Source organism: Lithobates pipiens, unplaced genomic scaffold (genome assembly GCF_037356315.1).
Source record: "Lithobates pipiens isolate NorthernLeopardFrog02 unplaced genomic scaffold, aLitPip1_a1.2 Scaffold_22, whole genome shotgun sequence".
Classification (NCBI taxonomy): domain Eukaryota; kingdom Metazoa; phylum Chordata; class Amphibia; order Anura; family Ranidae; genus Lithobates; species Lithobates pipiens.
In genome coordinates this window covers 151800240-151822649 of record NW_027507784.1, presented here as the reverse complement: position 1 = coordinate 151822649, position 22410 = coordinate 151800240, and the positions used below count along the sequence as shown (strand labels likewise).

General features: G+C 42.8%; 1 protein-coding gene across 3 annotated transcripts in view; it reads left to right on the top strand.

Moving 5' to 3' along the window:
* PIKFYVE (phosphoinositide kinase, FYVE-type zinc finger containing) overlaps positions 1-22410 on the top strand; it is a 390505-nt gene that overhangs the window by 109359 nt on the left and 258736 nt on the right. For all 3 annotated transcript variants that reach the window (XM_077448459.1, XM_077448458.1, XM_077448457.1), the window contains 3 exons: positions 10694-10756; positions 13365-13494; positions 21774-21951. In XM_077448459.1, coding sequence (XP_077304585.1) covers positions 10694-10756; positions 13365-13494; positions 21774-21951 — 371 coding nt within the window. The remainder of the gene's footprint in view (positions 1-10693; positions 10757-13364; positions 13495-21773; positions 21952-22410) is intronic.

The window sequence follows — 22410 nt, the reverse complement described above, 5'->3', positions numbered from 1 at the left end:
TTTTTGGGAACCCTTGGCATACTTGAGATAAATTGATTGGGCTAGGACACCTGGGTCCAGTTAACAAAGTTAGGGGTTGTCTCATATGTTCACTTTTTAAAACTGTATAGAGTCTGTGTTTTTTAGTTCAACATATTCTGTCTGATAGACCTGTAGAAACATGAGGAACAACAAGATGCAACATTGTTCTGTGTGTAAAAATATTGAGACCTTTTCCAGCATATATTTCTAAGTAGAAGACAGACCAAACTTAAGAACCAGAGCTGCCTTTTCACGTTTTGAACAGCTTGGAAACTGAAAATCGTAAAGCCTGATAGACTTTGGTGTCTTTTGTGATCTTCAAACTCCAATCACTGCTCGATCAACCAATCTCTGATCTGAGAGCCAAATTAAGAATGTTAATGTACCAATAAATCATAAAAACGACTTGTCCTTAGTGTAGAACTATAGGAAAATCTTTTTTGGATAAAGCAAGGCAGGGTTATAACCCCTGTTAAATTTTGTGTTTTGTTTTTCACCATTTGTGTCCCAATGTAGAGCTTTTCATTCACTTCCTGTTCCATAGCCAAACAGGAAGTGAGGAAATTCTTGCAAACTACTCCTTGGGTAACACCGGGTCTCCAAAACGATTGTCCCCATTAGAAGATTTTACCTTTATTACTTTTCTGGGGACTGTGCTGTATATTTGTCAATCGTGACACACATAAATATATTAGAAGGAGGGAAACAACTCATCGCATCCATGTGGGACAAAAACTAATAAAGAAAAAACAGAACAAAAGAATCGGCAAGATTGAGTCAAGGCTCTCAAAACAGGATATGTGACTCAACCAGTCAAAACAATCATTTGTTAGCAACAAGCAATTATTTTACATCCAGAGCAGTATTTGGTGTGTGTGTGTGTGTGTGTTTTTTTTTATTTATTTGTTTTGTTTTGTTATTTTTCTCACACACTCATTTCTGCATTTTTTTTTTTTTTTTTTGCTGAAAAGTTACTTCTTGAAACCCCAAAATGTTTGTTTTCTGAAAGCAGAGGCACTGCTGAATAAAATTTGGGCAGTTTCAGGTGTTTGTGGGTGTGTTTTTTTTATTTTTATTTATTTTTTGTTGCACAATATTTGCATCTGATCTGTTTACTGTATAAATATATATCTTAATCTTCCAGTATAGGACACTAGGACAGAAGCAAAATATTCATAGTCTGTTTTATAGACTTGTACCATCAGGTTATTGGACACTGGCAAAGCTTTTTTGCTAGTGTCCTAAGGTGATAGACCTCTTCTCGCTTGCAAAGAAATCTCTTAGCTTAACTAGTTTATTATTTTTTTTCTTTGGATTTCCTCAGTCAGCTGTAAAGTCATCTACCTCACTGAATTCTAATACCACAAATAGAAACACTGCATCCAGATCGGAGCAACTTCCCTAAAGTAAATGACTCTTGCGAAGAGGCCTTTTCTCTGGTAAGGAGCCGTTACACATTCTTCACAAAAACAAGGTGGTCTTACCCCAAGACAATCCCCCCTCCCTTTTTCCTAGGTGGTATCAGTCTAACTCCTGATGCCCTGTTTCAAAGCACCCAAAAAAAGCATTTTTCTACACTGCCTGGACATAGTCTACTTCAAAACAGCTTTGATCAGAAGGACCGGTTCCCTATTTGTCCTGCCCTCGGGACCTCGTGGGGGACACCCTGCTTTCACCATTACTCAGTGTGTAAGAAATCTGATCACTAGAGCTTATTTTCAAGGACAAATCTGTTCCAATGCTCTTATGTGCCCATTCCACTAGATTTGTGTAAATTTCCTTGGCTTTCTGGTACTAGGCCTCTGTAGCTCAGTGGTGTGAGGCCATTTCTTCATAACTTTTTTTTTTTTTTTTTTTTTAACTTCTACCAGGTGGACATCCAGTCTTTTGCAGATGCAACCTTTGGCCACAAGGTTCTTGCAGTGGCACTCTGAGACCCCTTTCACACTGGGGTGTTTTTCAGGCGTTTTTCAGGCGCTTTAGCGTTAAAAAAAGCGATTGAAAGAAGCCTCATCTGCAGTCCCAATGTGAAAGCCCAAGTGCTTTAAGAGCCCTTTCACAATGTCAGCGCCCGAAAAACGCTCTTAAAGCGCCGCTTAAACTAGCAGCGCTTTACCAGCGTTTTTCGAGCGTTATTGGGGCGCTTTTAACCCCTGCTAGTGGCCAAATAAACGGTTAAAAGCACCCACAAAACGCTGCTGCCAATGGTGTTTTACAGGCACTTCCCATTGATTTCAATGGGAAGGGGCCCTTTAGGAGCGTTGTATTCACCGCTCCAAAAGCACTGCAAAGAAGCTGCTTGCAGGCCTTTTTTTGATGCCCTGCCAGTGCAGTGCCTCAGTGTGAAAGCACTCGGGCTTTTACATTGGGATTGCAGTTGCAGCGTCTTTCAGGCGCTTTTTTTAACGCTAAAGCGCCTGAAAAACGCCCCAGTGTGAAAGGGGTCTGAGTTGTGGACTTTCGTCCATTGCTTGAATTCTTGTCTGTGTGCTCTTTACTGTATGATTTTAAAGGATAGGTTCACCTTTCAGAGCATGCTACACATTACACCCATAAGTTGGGTGTAATATGCTCAAGATTTGAGGCTCGGCTCGCAGGCACACCCAGTTTTTTTTTTTTTTTTTTTTTTACATCACTTGGTTGTCGGTGCCGCTTGGAATGCACGCCACCCGGAGGTGTATGCAAGGCTTATTCCATCCACCACCTAATCTGACAAGCCAGCAGCCCTAGTTCCGGGATAGGCACCTTTTAACCACTTCAGCCCTGGACCAATTGTCAGCCTAAGGACCAGAGGTCTTTTTACAATTTCGCACTGCACAGCTTTAACTGGTGATTGCGCGGTCATGCAATGTTGTACCCAAACAAAATTTGCGTTCTTTTCTTCCCACAAATAGAGCTTTCTTTTGATGGTATTTGTTTTCCTCTGCGATATTTATTTTTTACGATTATAAAAGGAAAAAGACTGAATAAAAAAAAAAAAAAAGATATTTTCTACTTTTTGTTATAAGAAAAATCGAATTAACTAAATTTTAGTCATACATTTAGGCCAAAATGTATTCAGCCACATGTCTTTAGTAAAAAAAAAGGTCAATAAGCGTAGATTTATTGGTTTGCGCAAAAGTTATAGCGTCTACAAACTAGAGTACATTTTCTGGAATTTACACAGCTTTTAATTTATGACTGCCTATCTCGTTTCTTGAGGTGCTAAAATGGCAGGGCAGTACAAACCCCCCCCAAATGACCCCATTTTGGAAAGTTGACGCCCCAAGGAAATTGCTGAGGGGCATGTTGAGCCCATTGAATATTATTTTTTTATTTTATTTTTTTTGTCCCAAGTGATTGAATGACACAAAAAAAGTTTACAAAAAGTTGTCACTATATGATATATTGCTCACACATGCCTTAGTTATATGTGGAATTGCACCCCAAAATATATTCTGCTGCTTCTCCTGAGTACGGGGATACCATATATGTGGGACTTTTTGGGAGTCTAGCCGCGTACAGGGCCCCGAAAACCAATTACTGCCTTCAGGATTTCTAAGGGTGCAAATTTTTGATTTCACTCCTCACTACCTATCAGTTTCGAAGGCCATAAAATGCCAAAATGGCATAAAACCCCCCCAAATGACCCAATTTTGGAATGTAGACACCCCAAGCTATTTACTGAGAGGCATGTTGAGTCGCAGGAATATAAAAAATTTTTTTTTTTGCACAAAGTTGTCACTAAATGATATATTGCTCACACATGCTATGGGCATAAGTGAAATTACACCCCAAAATAAATTCTGCTGCTTCTCCCGAGTACTCCCCACACATGGGGGACTTTTTGGGAGCCTAGCTACGTACGGGACCCCGAAAACCAAGCACTGCCTTCAGGATTTAAATATCAAACGCTACCAAAAAAAACTGTTAGAGATTGCAGGGATCAGGCCTGACTCTGCGAACGCTGCAGTTATGTGTTTAGTGTTTTGTAAGTAACAGTGATCGATCGATACTGCACTTGGGTGGGCTGGGCGGAGGGGCAAAACACAGGTGCTAGCAGGTATCTGGGCTGATCCCGCTAACAATGCGTTTTTTTTTGGAACCCTAAACTGCTGGGGACGCTAGTCTAGATCTGATCAGATATTGATCTGTTCAGATACTATACCACTACGGGAGGTGTATGCTTTGCGCGTGGGTGTTAGCGGTACTGGCACTAACCTAGCATTGCCTGGGGTGACGCAGACCCTGACCCTAAAACCTAATTGATATAACCCGCCGGGTGATCAGGGGGTTAAACCTTTGAGTAATAAATGGTGGGTGCCCTGATGCTATAAAAAGCAAACTAACTAACCAGAGTCACCCGTAACACTTATACGGTGATCACTGGTGAAAGGGTTAATTGGGGGCAATCGGGGGTTAAAATCTTTATTAGGTAGTATATGGGGGTCCCTGACGCTATATAAAAACCTGACGGGGAACCTAAATAACTAACTGGCTAACCAGCGTCACCTGTGGCACTTATACGGTGATCGCTGGTGAAAGGGTTAACTAGGGGCAATCAGGGGGTTAAAACCATTATTGGGTAGTATATGGGGGTACCTAGCACTATAAATACCTGACGGTGTACCTAAAAAAAAAAAATAACTAGCTACCTAGCGGCACCAGTGACACTAATGCAGCGATCAGAAAAACGATCGCTTGGTGACACTGGCAAAAGGGGGTGAAAGGGTTAACTCTAGGGGCAATCAGGGGGTTAAACCTTCATGGGGGGGGGGGGTAGGGGGCTACCCTGGACCTAACACTAACTGCCCTGACAGTTTTTACTGTCACAACTGACACTAAATGCAGTGATCAGTAAATAAATGATCACTGTAATCAGTGACACTGTGACTGGGAGGGGGTGGAGGGGGATTTGTGTGCTTACATGTCAGTGTAGTGTTGGTGCACTTACTATTGTGTTCTCCTCGCAGTCCGGTCAAAAAGACCGCCCCGAGGAGAATGACATCACTTCCTCCTGCCTGTGTTTACACTACACAGGCGGGGGAAGCTTCTCATTCGCCAGGAGTGATCGAGAGGGGATGGCCAGAAACCAACGGCCATTCCCTCATCCCGGATCGCTCCTGCAGCGAAGCGGACCGCCGCAGCCAGCGGGAGGGGGTCTGATCGGACCCCCCCACTCGCTGGAAGGCAAGCACGTACATGTACGTGCTTGTGCCTGTCTGTGCCCTTGTGCCGACGTACATTGCCTTGCGGCGGTCCTTAAGTGGTTAATGTAAGGAGCCATTTGGCTAAACCTATATTATCTTTTATAAATAAACGGTATTACGCTATGGATATTTTTTGCTCTTTCCTTATATCCTGCCTGTGCTTATCAGGAGGAATGTTCCCATACATCCCCATGTCCTACATATGTGAGCAGGCACTATGCATAATCACTGTTTGATTATCTTTTTAACTAAAGAAGTCAAACTGGTCTGGTAAGTAGAATACATATCCATTCACTTTTGGGTGTCGTTTCTCTAAATCTATGGTGAAGGCATCACGCAGTTTTGTAAGATATCGTCACATTTGGAAGATTTATGCTGGTGGACTTTCACATATTTTCTGACCACTAAGTGTCACTTGTTTGGGACTGTACTATTACTTTTATAATTTTTTTTGATATTTAATTTGGTTTATCTACTTTTTTGTGACTTCACTTTGTTGCACTTGAGATGCAAATCACTGTGGTTGTTTGGTTTGTGTTTTTTATTTATTTTTATTTTTAACTTATCATGAATTAAGATTTATTCTAGTAAGTTAACAAACCACGAGGCAAGCGCCCCCACACCTGTTTTACACCCAGGCATGCCGCCGATGGACATTATTATTATTATTATTATTATTATTATTATTATTATTATTATTATTATTATTATACAGGATTTATATAGCGCCGGCAGTTTACACACTAGGGCAGACATTACAATTCAATTCAAGACCCGGGGAATCGGAGGGCCCTGCTTGTTAGAGCTTACAATCTAGGAGGGAGGGTCAAGTTATACAAAAGGGTAATGGCTGTGGGGGATAAGCTTATGGAGAAAATTGTGCGGTTGTTAGATGGAGGGAGGATAGGCTTCTCTAAAGAGGAACGTTTTCAGGGATTGCCTAAAAGTGGATACATTTTGGAGACATTCTGACAGATCGGGCTAGTGCGTTCCAGAGTATGGGACAAGGCATGGCAGAAGTCCTGGAGGCAGCTATGGGAGGAGGTGATGAGGGAGCTAGAGAGCAGGAGGTCTTGGGAGGAACGAAGTGGGAGATTAAGTTGGTATTTTGAGACTAGGCTAGTGATGTAGCTAGGGGCAGAATTGTGGATGGATTTGTAAGTAAATGTTAGTATTTTGAATTTAATTCGTTGGGCAAGTGGCAGCCAATGGAGGGATTGGCAGAGAGGGGGTAGCAGACACTGTGCGGTTTGTAAGGTGTCTAAATCTGGCAAGAGCATTCATGATGGACTGAAGGGGGGGATAGACTATTTAAAGGTAAGCCAATGAGGAGGGAGTTGCAGTAGTCAAGGCGAGAGATAACCAGGGAGTGAATCAGGAGCTTTGTGGTTTCATTGGTTAGAAAGGGACGTAGTTTAGAGATGTTTTGGAGGTTGAGGTGACAAGCTTTGGAAAGTGATTGATTGGCTGTGGGGCTGAAAGGAGTCACGTGGGGGAGGAAATATTATAAGTTCGGTTTTGGACAAGTTGAGTTTGAGGAAGTGGTGTGACATCCATACAGATATGTCTGTTAGTGATGCGTGAGGAGACTGATGGCGTAAGTTGAGGGGTGTAGAGATAGATTTGTGTGTCGTCAGTGTAGAAATGATATTGAAAGCTGTGAGTGGCTATCGGCTGACCCAGGGAAGAGGTGTAGATTGAAAATAAGAGGTCCAAGAACAGAACCTTGGGGGGCTCCGACAGAGAAAGGAAGAGGAGTGGAGGAAGTAGAATTGTAAGTGACAATGAAGATGCGTTGGGATAGGTAGGATGAGAGCCACTGAAGAGCACAGTCACGGAGACCAAGGGAGTAAATTTTTTTTTTTGAGGCGGAGGGGGTGGTCAACAGTGTCAAAGGCAGCTGAAAGGTCCAGAAGTAGGAGTACAGAATAATGTCCATTGTTTTTTGCAGTTAGTAGGTCATTTGTGAGTTTTAAAAGAGCAGTTTCTGTTGAGTGAGGGCGAAACCCAGATTGAAGGAGATCAAGAAGGTTAGTTTTAATGAGGTAGTCACTCGGTTGGTTGTAAACCATGCTTTAAGGGAGTTTAGAGGAAAAGGGGAGCAAGGAGATAGGGCATAGGTTGTTAAGATTGGTAGGGTCTAAGGCCTTTTTTTTTTTTTTTTTTTAAAGTATGGGGGTGACCAGTGCATGTTTTAGAGCGTTGGGGAATATGCCAGAGGTGAGGGAGAGATTGAAGATGTGAGTTAAAGAGTGTAGGATAGAGTCAGGTGGCGACCGTAGTGTTTGAGAGGGAATAGGATCCAGGGGGCAGGTGGTTAGGTGGGCGTTAGAAAGGAGTTTAGCAACTTCGTCTGTAGTAGCAGTTTTGAATAAGGGGAGTGTTAAGAGTACCTGTTGTAATGGGGTCTTAACTGGGGGAGATACCTGTAGAGTGGAGATTTCATCATGGATTGTTGTGTGTTTAGCAATCTCCTGGGCAGTGAGTGAGTAAGTGGGTGGATGACGAAGTAGAGAGTTGAAGGTAGAGAAAAGTTTACGGGGACTGGACGAGACGGTGTTAGTAAGAGTTGTAAAATAGGTCTGCTTGGCAGTGTGGAGGAAAGAGTAGTATTTTTGGAGGGCAGATTTGTATTGGTTGAAGTCATTGAGAGAATGTCTTGTGCCACAGACGCTCAAGAGCGCTACTACGTTTTTTGAGAATTCTAGTGTCATCTGTTTACCAGGGTTGTAGGGGATCAAGGCCTGATTCTGCGTGTAGTGAGGGGAGCTTGTCCAGGGTGGAGGACAGGGATTTATTGTAGATGGAAGGGGCTTGGTTGGGGCAGGACAGGGGAGGGATTTTGTCATAGAGGTGGTCAGCAGCAGAATAGAGGAGAGAAGAGTTGAAGTTGCAAAAGTTTCTATGGGTGACGGTAAGGCGATTGGAGGGAAAGGTGTTGGAGGACAGGGAGAGAGAAAAACAAATAAGGTGATGGTCAGAGAGGAAAATAATTATTTGAGAAGTTGTATGGAGTGCAAAGGTAGAATACAAGGTCAAGGGTGTTGCCATCAGAATGAGTAGAAGCCTGTACCCATTGCTTCAGGTCAAATGAAGTTAGACTAAGAAGTTTAGAAGTAGCAGGATTGTTTGTATTAGCAGGGATGTTGAAATCACCGAGAAGGATTATGGGAATTTCTGGAGAGAGAAAGTAGGGTAGCTAGGCAGAGAACTCATCAAGGAAAGTCGATAATGGTCCAGGGGGCCGGTAGATCACAGCAATTCTTATGGAAGTAGGAGAGAATAGACGCATACAGTGAGCTTCAAATGATAAGGAAAGAGGGAGGGGAGTAAATAACCCGGAAGGCGCATTGGGGGGAATAGGAGGAATCCCACCCACTCCACCTCCCTTGCGTCCATTAGGCCTAGGGGAGTGAGTCCAGTGAAGGCCACCCTGGGAGAGGGAAGCAGAAGAAGGGGTATCAGATTTGTGGAGCCAGGTTTCGGTGAGAGCAAGTAGATTAAAGGAATTAGTGACAAAGAGGTCATGAACAGCGGTGAGTTTGTTGCAGACAGAGCGAGTGTTCTAGAGGGCGCAGGAGAGGGGGAAGCTGGTGTTGGGAAGAAGAGGAACAGAGACTAAATTGTGTAGATTGCGACTGCCAGAGGAGGGTGCAGGGTGACGGTGATGGGTGTGTTGGGTACAGTTAACTAAGGGTGGCCCAGGGTGAAGGGGAAATATCTCCAGCAGTTAGAAGTAGAAAAGTAAGGGAGGTAATATGAGAATATGATTTGTATGAGGGGACATGCTTCAGTACCCTGGGGAGTTTGTTAGCAAGTGGGCTTAGAGTTAGAAAGAGGTGATGAGTGCAGTAGTAGAGAGAGGGGAGAAGAGAGGGTGATGTGTACAAATTGTGGGGTGGAGTAGGGGGGTGAAGAAAAGTGAGTTTGAAGAGTAAGGCTGCAATTGTGAAAAGGAGGAGAGGTAAAGAGTGCATGTTTCAGAGAGGAAGGTGAGATAATTTGGAAATGAGGTCACTTGCAGTCTGCTGTGGTTTGCTTTGTGCAAATCGCTGAAGTGCAAGAGCAGAAGTGCCACTTATTTAAAGAGCCCCTTGTATGTGTTCCCCATAAAGAAGGCCTTGTTTTTATACTGTGTTGGTTGAATCAAGCAATTACTCAATCAGGAGGTAATATTAGGCACACAGCTAGTAGAGCAAATCTTTTCACATCACATTCAAATTGCAAGAGACCAAACGGCCAAAATTGTAAAGATAAGGAACCCATAATTTAGGTAAGGCTTAATGGCTAAATAAACATTGAAATAATGTGAGCATGTCTACAGATGGAGTTGAAACAGCAGTGACAAACAGATTTACCAATTTACCAAATATGCATGTGAGCAGTATAGTCAGTTTGAAGTAGATGGGGGTATAAACGCAAATTTACCTGTGAAGAGAGACAAAAATGTTTATATGGCTCTTGCAAGAGCAGAAGTGCCATTTCTTTGGAAGAACCCCCTGTATGTGAAGCCCCCTGTATGACCTAACACTAGTCCAACACTGGGACATGTGATGTCAATTCTAGAAGCGATCCAGGCAGTGCGACTGGGCATGACTGCGAGCCGGGTTGAGCTGAGTACACAGGAGATCTGGCTCTGTCTAACCTGGTAGCGGACACCCCCCTCCTTCCCCTTTGAGGCAGCTTATATTGGCGTATATCATGCACCCACGATTTGCCCCTTATTTTCAGGTGGAAAGTGTGTCATACACTGATTAAATATGGTAATTACAGGTACTTTTATAGCGCTAGCAATTTACTCCGAAATTTACATATGTATTGTACATTCACATCCGTTCCTGCCCTTATGGAGTTTACAATCTAAGATCCCTAACTCACATTTATACATGCACATACTAGGACAAATTTAGACGAGCCCATAGAGCAGGAGTGATTTCTGCTGCCTTGGGGCCCATTCAAAATGATTGGACTGAGGTAACGCAACGTATTTCAGCACACAAAGCTTATTGCAGCATGTGCCTTATCGCAGGTAACGATCACGTGAATGGACCCTGAAACTAGTTTGTTTTGTAATCCAGCCAGGTTTTTTATGGATTATTGGCAGTGCAAAATTAAGAATTAAAAACAAAAATCTGCTTAGTTGTATGGAACAGCTCCAGGGTCTGATTAAGCTTTCATAAAAATAAAATATTCTTCCTTTTTTATTTTTTTATAAAAAAAAAAATAAAAAATAAAATCCAGACATGATTGCCATGGTAAAGCCATACAAATAGAACCAAACCATTGTGGCACTGGAAACCAGAGTACAGTGTGTCTCTTTAGTGAACAGTGCGGTGACATGCACAATTCTGTTTGTGGTAGGCGAGCAGTAATTTGAGGCATCTGTTTTATGCGGTCTGAGTCATACAGGGTGTGCTCTGCACATCGCATAGAGGGAAACTTTAGAGTAATTTTTATTTTGTTCTGTCACTCTTCTCTTTTAGAGTTTCTTCAGTCTGAAGATGGAGGCCAGCAGATCATTTCAATTAGTGACGCTTTCATCAAAGGTAACTCAAAAGCACTTAAAAGAATTGCTTCTTTCTTAATTCTTTGTTTCATAACCAGTCCTGATTTTTGCAGTTGTTTGACCATGAGTACTAACTACTAATTTAAAGCTAGACAAGCACATGTTCATTTTAATCACTTATTTAGTGATGTAAGGACAAACTGTCATTTGCTTCTTGCAAAATAAAGTGTCTTTTTATTTCAAAAAATTTTTTTTTAACATCCTTGAACCATGACCCTAAAAACTTATGACTAAATGAAAGTGTTACTATACCCAGGTCCCTGCATTCACTATATCTGATCTCTCACAGAACATGGAAATGCAATTATTTTAGTAAAAACAAACTACTACTTTTTTATTTTTTTTATTTAAAGCACAAAAGGCATGTTAAGGTTATTGCATCAACAATGTGTAACCAATAAGACTTCTATGGAACAGCATAAATCAGAAGGTCAAGTCGGATAACATTTAACAGTCTCGACGTACAGTTGATATGGAGATTATGTGGTGTATCATCCAAGGGACAGACCACTTGCAGTAGGTCCTTGGGACTGCCTATACCATTTTCTATTTTAAAAATGTCGGGAAGAAGAAAAGTCAACTGAAAATAAAGCGAGAATGGGGGGGGGGGGGGTCCTGGGTCAGAGATGGCTATCAGTAAATCGGGCAGCCATTCATGTCTCACAGCTGCCCAATAATCATGGGCCAAGCATGGCTAGACCTTCTTCAGAGAGGATACATAGATTCCACAGCTCAGATTATTTTTTGTTTGTTGCACTGAGAGTTTGAGATCTTCCCGTCTTGTGACTTCTATCAGTGCCCGGCTGAGCACTGGTTAAAGCTTGTATGAGGTATTTTCATTCTCTTCTTACTGTCCTAATAAGGCTGCATGACTCCAAACCCTCTGTCTGGACAGTGCTGATTGGCCCTGTGCTGATCACGTACACTCCCCCCCCCCCCCCCCCAAAAGAAAACCTCTAGCAATATACGAAGCATGTGCAGAGTGCTCCCCCAAAGGCTTTGTAATCTCAGATGTATTGACCTGTGGAAGAAGGGGAGAATCGGGGAAGATTTTTTTTTTTACACAAGGCACATGATTAACCCCTTAGGTTCCACAGTGGGGATAACGAGCAATCTTTACTGCATATACAGACTGATTTTACTGATGTGAGTTTAGTAACACTTTAACACCATTTTAGTTGACTAAAATAAGACAAACAGTTCAGATGACTAAAATGCAACTAAAACTAAAATGCAAAAATTTGTTGTCAAAATTAACACTGCATGCATGTTTTTGATTGGCTATAATACATTAGTGTCTTTCATTTATATAGTCTTAACTGTGCCTTTTGTGAATGGAGCAAGCCCTCTAGGAAGCAGTCCCCTATATGTGGCAATCATGGCGTCCAAGCCATTCACCCGCCTGCACCCGCATGTATACGAGGGGTGTGTATACGTATGGCTGCGGGACAGGGAATGCCTTATTTTCTTATGATTGGCACAGTGCAGATGACCGCTTCCTGGTGGGCTCTTACGTGAGTGTGTTTCTAACGATATTTCAGTCTTTGAGTGTACTAGTGTTGATGGAAAAACTGCGGATTGTTAATGGGCAGTGCCAAGTTATAAGTGAGTCCGATCCATGAGCTGCAAAGGAAGTGTAGAAAAGAATACAGTTGTGCTTAAGTCATATTATTGTTAGGCTGATTTTATATGCGGGTTCTCCATAATGCGCATCCACCTGTTTAGCAGAGGATCTCCCCACTGAGCAGGCGGATAACAGGTCCATGTCCATTCTGCTATGCAGAGCAGACAGTACCCAGCTGTTCTCTACGGGGCTGTCAGATGGAAACGAAACAGCTGTTTTTGGTGGACCGGATTGAATGCCTGCTGACACCTGCCGCTCCATAGAGGGCTTTGGATGGTATAATAAGGTCCACCTGAAAAACGCACAGGTGGACCTGATTGAATGGACTTTGTGAAACCAGTCGAATACAGCAAACTGTAGCCACAGTGCATAGAGCTTCTCGCATGTTTACATGGAGGGCCTCTCCCTCTCTCTCATCTAGGGTTGCCACCTCATCCCTTTAAACCCGAACCCATAGTAATTACACAGGTTCTGAGGCTAATTTAATGCTGATAAAGCACAGAGTTTAATTGCTACCTTAATCAGCCAGAGAACCTGTGTAATTAATGTGTTCGGTTTTAAAGGGATGAGGTGGCAACTCTGCCCTCATCCCCATTCAGATTCAAGTTTTCCAAATAGGTTGGTTATTTTTGTTTTTTGTATTGGCATTTTGCTAAATCCAACCTTTCTATATGCAAGAGGAAGCATGGAGCCTGCATTGGGTAAATTTTGGGAATTTATCTCCTGCATCACAACAGGTAAATAAGGGGACTTCCTCGGTCAGCAGGTTTCTGAATAAGGGGAGTCGGTGTACTTTGCATTACAAAGCTTGGATGTAAAAGTGAGGTACTGAGCATGAAGATTAAGCCATCTGTATCCACTTCAAAGCATACATTTTAATGCTGGCTAAAGTATATCTTTTCGTTTATGCTCCAAGTTCCTTCTAACATGTCAAGATTTTATTACCTGGGCTCTTTCCCTATAGAGTCTCTATTCAATCGACGGGTAGAAGAGAAATCTAAAGATCTGCCCTTCACTCCTTTGGGATGGCACCATAACACCCTGGATCAACTAAGAGAAGAGAATGGTGAAAAACAGGCAATGGAGAGACTACTGTAAGAAAATTTTCATTGTGATGTTTTAAAAACCTGATGTGGGAAACTTCTGTTTCTGACTGGCAACTTTCTGAAATACAAAGTGTGGTGCTAAAAAACAATTGTATAATAATCCATAATCGTGCAACAAAAAGTACCCACTTAGTGCATAGTAAATAAAGACCATTTAGTATTTGTTACAAACACAGTGTGAAAAAATCTTATATGCTAAGAGTTACTTCACTATCATGATCAACATTGATCATTTGTTTAATCCTCATGCTGCTAGCATTAGTAACACTGAAGAAATGGCTGCACTCCAAGATCCATCAAAATTCTTGTTTAATAAAGAACATCCCAAGTGTTACAGACAGTACAAATGGTAGACGCCTTTCACACACTAACAGATGCGCTTATTCATTATCACTTCCTGTCTTACCTGGAGCAGCGAGTTCTTTTTTGTTTGGATATGCTAGCATATAATTTTATTATATATTTTTTATTTTTATTTACATTTCTTTAGTTGCTTCTTGCCTAGGCAAATGTCATACATCCCATAAATCTTCAGGAGGCGAGGGGAGGAGGAGTCTTCTCTGCCAAGCACACTCTTGCTGTATGCATGCTTGAGCGAAAGGCAGGTGGATTCCAGGAAGTAAATGCATCATGAACCATTTGCCTTTACTTGAGATGGCCACTGCCTGAAATGCTAGGGGGGTATTTTTCAACAAAAATAAAGCATAGAGGCATGGGTGGATGAGGGAGTTTGCTTTGAATATTAAAAATTAATCAAATAGTGTGTTTTTAGTTTGTAGTGCCCAGATGCAGTGAAAATCCACATCAAGTAATGATAAATGATACCTGAGCCTCGCAAAGAATACTAAAGATCCTTTGAGGTTTTGCCTGTAATGTGGCCTCCAGCCACTAGACCCTGCACATTAGAATCCTGGACACCACAGCGCTAAGGCATTCCTGCAGGGTGCTGTAAAGTTCCAAGGGAGTGAACCCTAAACGTGAAAACGGTACCAAGTCCTTTGAAGGTCCTCATAGGCCAGTCGCACCATATTTGCGCAGTGGTCTTACAACAACTTTTTTTTTTTTTTGGAAAAAATACACTTTTATGAAATTTAAAAATAAAATGGTAAAGTTTAGCCCAATTTTTTCTATATTGTGAAATGTTATGCCGAGTAAATTGATAACAAACATCGTGCTTCAAAATTGCACTGACTCGTGGAATGGCAACCGACTTTGGCACCTAAAAATTCTCCATGGATAACGTTTTACAGGTTACCAGTTTTGAGTTGGAGGTGGTCTAGTGCTAGAATTTATTGCTCTTGCCCTAATGATCGCAGCGATACCTCGTGGTTTGAACACCTTTTTTTTATATGTGGGTGTGACTTGCGTATGCGTTCTCTTCTGCGTGCAAGCTTGGAGAGATGGGGCACTTTAAAAAAGTTTCTTTATTTTACTTATTTTTTCATTTATACACTGTCCTTTTAAAAAATAAAAAAATTAATTACTTTTTCATACATCGTGAGAAGGCAGATTTAGGTTCATATTCGTTACCTACTGGGTTATACTTTTGTCTCCAGGTGACTTGACACTGGTAGACCAAAGGTCTTTAGACAGGACGTGATTCTCTATATAACCCCTCCCATACAGGATGTACTTTTTTTTTTTTTTTTTTTTTTTTTTTTTTTCAACCAGTGTCTGCAAGGTAGATAGCACGGTTTGTTTGAGCTCCAGGTCTCTAGTCCCACAAATGGTTTCAAATTGAATCAAGGGAATGACTGATCAAATCCATTTGACACAGGCTTTAGATGCTTGGATAAATGATACCCGAGCCTCGCAAAGAATACTCAAGATCCTGTGAGGTTTTGCCTGTAATGTGGCCTCCGGGCACTGGACCCTGCACAGTAGAATCCTGGACACCACAGCGCTAAGGCATTCCTGCAGGGTGCTGTAAAGGTCCAAGGGAGTAGACCCTAAACATGAAAACTGTACCCGGTCTTCAAGAGACAGGAACCCGTTGCGATGGGATGAAGTTTGGGCTCTTAGTTGCCCTGCGCCTGGATGGGTAAGTGAAACCCCTTTACTTATTGTGGGGTGTCCCAGTGATTGTTACAATAAGTCAAGCTAGCTACAGGCTGGACACCTGTGTGTAGTGGTGGTACGGGGGTGTGCAAAGTGTACTTTTTTTTTTTTTTTTTTTTTCTTGTGTCTGGTTGTTCTTTACCTGTATGATGGCGCACAATGGTTCGCCATTGCGTATGTGCATTCGCAAGTTTGTTTGGCAGCCATGGCGCATATGCGCCATAGCCTTTATCTGGGCACACGAAGATGCGTGTCATATGCAAGTACAGCCACGCCCGTCCACCAGGACCATGCAGAGACTGTTCCGGCACAGAGCCAGCTTACTTGAACTGTGTATGCCATGCATCCAGTGCTTCCAGAAGGCAGCTGTTGGACACAGAGCAGGCTCTGAACCAGGCCTTGGCAGCATTCTTTTCAACTAGAAAAATTTACCACATCTTCTATCATTGCTTACAAATTTAGCAATAGCAAGAAGCCCCCCAAAAGAAATGTTTATCTTTGTCACTCCTCAAGTCCAGTGAGGCCAAAGCCGTAGCCCAAGCAAAGCATATAAGAAAGATTTCTCCCACTCTTGGGCACTGCTAAGAGGAGGGATGGCAGCATTCTCCTTACCCGGGTCACGTGAGTCACCAGGTATTGCTTGGCAGGCTAGAGGAGCGAGACTAACACTACAGGGAAGGGCACATCTATGTCGTTAGTGGTGCCTGATGAACCTAGTCATATCCCTAGGGTTGTATCCCCTGAAGGACTAGAGGCTTCCAGGCAATCTGTGGCTGCGCCGATCAGGACTCTGGGGGGGGCCTGGCAGAGGAGTCTGCTTCTGAGTAATCTGGACAAGAAGATATCCAGTTGATGTCTGCCTCTCAGTTAGAGGCTTTTGATCCTGACTTACCAAAATGGTTTGTTCTGCCTTTAAGTTGCCTCTTGCAGAGGTTACTGAGCCTCCCTGGTCCTCTTTGGGATCCTTGAGGCCTCTTCAGGCCACACAGGCTTTCCTCTTGCACCCGGTTTAGGAGATATTTGGCAAAGCGCAGGCACCGATGTCTACGGCTCATGCACCGTAGACAACGGCGCGCAGGCACACTGAGCGCGCCGCTGTCGACCGTGATATGCCACGAGTGGAGGCCCCCGTGCGCATGCGAGGGAGTGATGTCATCGCGACTTCGTTGAATGACAGCGCCGGAGCAGCGAGACCCACCAAGAAGATGGAGGCTCCATACACAAGGGGACAGCGGTGACTTTGCTGACTCCTGTGTCAGGTAAGCGACACATAATGGACTACTATGCGATGCATAGTAGTACATTATGCTTTACCTTTGCAGGGAATCAAAGAGGAAGTAAACCCATTAGGGTTTACTTCCTCTTTAAACAAGAACTTAACTTGTCTGGTAGGTAGATAATGCACAGAGCTTGAAAGACCCTGTTGGCAAGAAATTGGAGTCATTATTAAAAGCTTATTTTTTCTTTGGCCAGTTCAGCTATTTAGCCAGCTGTTGCAGCAATTGGTATCTGCCCGTCTGTAAAGGATCCGATCAGACGGCCTGACAGGCCTAACCAGGAGGATGATCTGGCTAAAAATAAGATTTCTTGAGCGCTGTGTTTTGCTGTTAATGCCTTACAAAAAAAGGATGTAAACTTTGGGTACAGCATCGCATGGCCGCACAATTGTCAAAGCGACCGTGCCGAATGGCAAAAAATGGTCTGGTCATTGAGCAGCCAAGTCTTCTGGGGCTGAAGTGGTTAAGCCTAAACTGATGGTTGCAGGATAAGAACCTGTGAAAGTGAAAATCCTTCCTCCCGGTAACTTGGAGAGTTACTGACTAGATGCTGTTCTCTCAGGCTGGGGAGAGACCCTATAAGGGCTCACAGCTCCGGGGAATGGTCAAGGATAGAACAGATCCTGCCCATCAATGTCCTGGAATTATGGGCAGTACGTCTGGCCCTACGGTCCTTTGATGGTGGAGCTTCAGGATTGCCCTATCTGTCAGACAATGCCACTGCAGGGGCCTATGTAAACCACCAAGGCAGTACCAGCGGAGTCAGTCACCTCTGAATGAGGTGAACCACATACTAGCCTGGGCAAAGGGACATATCCCGGGAGTAGAGAACTTGAAGGCAGATTATCTTAGCCGCCAGCAGATCTGCCCGGGAGAATGGTCCCTACACACAGGGGTGTTCTATGAAATTTGCCAATGTTGGATGGCCAGAGGTCTACCTACTGGCATCCATGTTCAACAACAAGCTACAACAGTCTGTGTCCCGAACAAGAGATCCTCTGGTAGTTCCGTGGAACCAGTACTCCTTGGTTTATGCTTTTCCTCCGATCCCTCTCCTTCCACATTTGTTGTGCAGGATTCGGGGGGGGGGGGGGGGGGTCCAGTCATTCTGGGGGCACCAGCCTGGCCCAGAAGGCCCTGGTTCCTAGAGATTGTGAAACTGACAAACTGCCATGGACGCTTCCACGTCCCCCCGATCTGTCTCGGGGTCCTATATTCCACCCCAATTTACAGTCTCTACATTTGTCGTCCTATCCATTTGAAGCCAGGGTGTTAAAGGACCGTGGCATTTCAGGACCAGTGGTCTCTACCATAGTGAATGCTAGAAAATCTGTCACTAGGAAGATCTAACATGAGGTCTGGAAGACTTGTATTGCTTGGTGTGAAGCCAAAAAAGGCATCCTCAGACATGCATGATTGGGAGAATTCTCTTTTTCTACAGTTAGCTGTGGAAATTGCCTTTTGCGTATAATCAGAGGTCAAGTTTCTGCCCTATCATTATTTTTTCCAAAGGTCTTTAGCCTCCCATTCTCTGGTCCGAACCTTTTATACAGGGGGCAGCATGCTTGCTTACCCCCTTTGGTCACCTATGTGTCCTTGGGACTTGAAGTTGGTGCTGTCTGTGTTAGAGAAACAACTATTTCAGCCTGTCAAAGAAATTCCACTAGACTTGCTGTCATGCAAGTTAGCCTTCATGATGGCAATCACCTTGACTAGAAGGCTGTCTGAGTTGGCCCTTTCATGCAGGGAACCATACTTGATAGTTCACCATGACAGGGTCGTATTACGATCTGTTCCATCCTTCTTGCCAAAAGTGGTGTCGGCCTTTCATTTAAATTGGGACATTATTTTGACTTATTTTTTTCTCTCAGCCTCGTTCGGCGGAAAAGTAACGACTACATTCTTTGGACGTTGTCCAGGCAGTCAAAGTTTATTTGTCCAGATCTGCGGAGATCCGAGGATCAGACTCCTTATTTTGTTTTACCAAAAGGACCCAAGAAGGGGCAGACAACTTCCAAAGATTCCATTGCCAATTGGGTCTGTCAATTGGTCATTCAGGCCTATGGTCTGAAATGTAAAGCTCCTCCCTTTTTAAGCTGAGAGCTCATTCTACCAGGGGTGTAGGAACCACCTGGGCTTTGCGGCATCAGGTATCTGTGGCTCAGATTTGTAAGACTGCTACTTGGTCTTTAGTGCATATGTTCACAACATTTTATCAAGTGGCTGTTCCAGCAGCTAAGGATTCTGCTTTCAGTCGCAGTGTACTGTGGGCTGCCGTATAAGGGCTGATGGCTATTGTTTGGCAAGGTGTCTCACTCCCCTCAAGGCTATTGCTCTGGGATGTCCCAGCAGTTAATGAATATTAGCCTAACAATGTCTCCCATGTTGTATGAAAAATTAAAATAGGATTTTTTTTGTCATACTTGCCTGTAAAATCATTTTCTTTAAGTACATCTTGGAACACAGAGGCCCCTCCCCTATTTTTGAGTACTCCGTGCTTGCTACAAAACTGAAGTACTTCCTGTACGGGAGGAGTAATATAGGATTGCTTCCTGTCTAAAGACTTTTTGGTCTACCAGTGTCCGTGTGTCTGACAGTCCCCCCCCCCCCCCCGCCGAGCTCGGTGCGGACGGGGGGGATAGAGAATCTGCAGATCTGTGACCGCTGTCTAAGGTTGATTTTACACAGAGAGCTGTTACAGTTCACCCCACAAACAGTACACCAAGCACCACACCCCTGTCCCTATACACATTTCAGTGTTCCCATAAAACATCTGTCTGTCCCCCATCACTGCCAACACCAAATAAACACTGATTTGGGTTATTTTTTAACCAAAGAAATGTAGCAGCATCATTTTTTTTTTGTCAATTTATCAAGAGAAATTATGAAAAAAAGAAAAATGCTATAACAAACTACTCAGTATTGAAGTGGTTAAAAATAGGCCAGAGTGCGGCAGTGATGTTTTGATGTCTCTCCCAATCTCCAAGGGCATAGTTGAATGGGGACTATTGGAGAATAGCATCGGATCGTCTCCTCTGTGACTGGCGGATCCGACCGGGACAAGGGGGTTTTCACCTCTCCCGCCGCCGATTTTAAAAGTGATCGCTTTTATCTTAAAGTGGACCGCCTGCTGTTGAAAAAGATGCCGGGCAGTCTGGAAGTGGTTAAAAAGACAAAAAAAAGTAGTGCATGAACTGCATTCAAAAACACCTCAAAGCGCTGGTTTAAAAATGCAAAAGTGCTAGAAAACGCATCAGCGCAGCCCGCATAGATGTGAATTTAGAATAAAAGTGGAGAGGGGAAAATGCACTGGAAATGCATCAAAAACACGCATACAGAAATGCATCTGGAAATGTGTACCTTTTCTGCACTCAAATGGATTATTGCACATGTGTTTTATAATGACACACTTTGAGGGAGATTTATTTAAAACTGGATTGTGCAAAATCTGGTAAAGCTCTGCATAGAGACCAGTCGGCTTCCATGTTTTATTCCATAAATTCTAATATCATACTGCGCTACAGGCACAACAACTTGACAAAACATTATAATTTAACCAAGAAAAAAAGTGCTATGTTGTAAATTTTGTAAATCAAAGTTACTTATACTAACAACATAAATATGTCACAATAAATGGATTCACTCACCTGCATTAATATTAAATTTCGACATTCATGTAGTGCAAATGGGGGGGAAAAGGTAAACTCATATGGACTTTCTTGTTTAATGACAAATCCACTTATGGACTTTTGAGTTGGCTGTTTCCACCTATTTTCACTACATGTATGTCGAAATGTTATAGTATTGCATGTGAGTGAATCCATATATTGTGACATATTGATTTATGTTGTTGGTATAAGTCACTTTGTACTACAATTCACAGCGCAGCCCTTTTTTTTTTTTTTTTTCTTTGTTTAGCACCCGTTCACCCCTATGCGAATTAGATACGCGTTTCCCCGCATCTAATTCACGTAACAGGAGAATGTGACTGGCTCCCTATGGAGCCGGTTCACATATCTTTGGGGTGGCTGCGGAGCGCATTGCAACAAAATCACTTTGCGACTTTGGCTCCATTTTTTAGGGCCGAATTCAGGCATAGAATCGGCCCTGATTTGTCCCTGAAACGGGGAGCAGGGATGGACAGCGTTCCTGTGCGATTCACAGCGTGCTATAGTGTGAACCTGGGCTCAAGGTTTTATTGTCAAAGCTTAACTGAACAAGCTGAGCTTAGAAGCTATTTGGCTATCGTGCACACCTGCACCAAATTGAGTGCTCCAGTTTTAGTAAATTTCATTCTTTTGTATTTTATTTGTATAGGTTGTATCACAATATAGTGCAGGCTGTTTTTGCTTCATTTCTAGGACCTAGGCAAGGATTACTGTATATATTTTTTTATACATTAGTTACGGTACTTTCTGAAATGCTATTTTCATGGCTGCTGTGCTTCTGGATCACTGAGTCAGCCACGGGTGTGGACATCAAGTGTTTTGACTTCACTCTTCTTTTACTTCCCGCATATTATTTCTAGTGTCACAACTATTGGAGGTGGATAGTTTGCTTAAGGGCAAGACAGATAGTCCATTTAGTAGTGGTTAACTTTGGCAGCCTACTTTTCTCTCATAATAGATTTATTTTTAAATGTGTGCTACTCCTAAGCCTCTCTCACTATGCCAGAAGCCATCACCATGCGACATGCATTTATTACGCCTATTGATGAATTTAGAGTCTAAGTCTAGAGACTTATTGACACGTGTGACCTCCTGATCTTCCTTAGACATGTGGTATACATTTTTTGCTGCATCCAAGAGTCAGCAAAGCATTCTGTGTAATCGTTCCGTCTCAAAGGTGCAGTGGCTCAAGCTTGGTAATACCAGCCTTCGCTAGTAACTAAATTGTTATGTAGCCAATAAATTGTGTTTTTGTGTTCCACAGGTCTGCCAATCACAGCCACATGATGTCCCTATTACAGCAGCTTCTATATAATGAATCACTTGCTCTTTCCTGGCGTGACATCATAGTGCCTCTGGTTTGTCAAGTGGTCCAGACTGTCCGGCCTGATGTCAAGAATGACGATGATATGGACATCCGCCAGTATGTCCACATCAAAAAAGTTAGTGTTTATAAATCATAGAAACAAAAACCTTGAGGTAAAGTGTAAATACTATATTTAAAATTTTTAAATGTACATTTTTTTTGGGTTTGTTCTAGATATTACATCGGTAATATAGAGTGTTTTTGTTTTATTTCATTTTTTTTTTTCTCCTGCCATCCTGGGAATTTCATAGCCTTTTAGTATTTGTTCAACTTTTACCCCTAGTTTTCAAAGTGAGGGTCTCTGGCTTTATATCAACTGGTATAGTTACATATAGTAACCAGTTAGCTTTACTACTAAAGACCGCACTTGAGTGTTGAGAGTAGTCTCTTCTCTTCTTCTTCCTTTAGTTTTAATTTTTTTCCCTTTCAAAATGAGGGCATAAAGGGAAGAGTCTGGCTGCTGCGAGCATAACCAAATATTTTTGGTTTAGCTTATGATATGTTATGATGTACTGAGACTCTACTTCACCTGCGG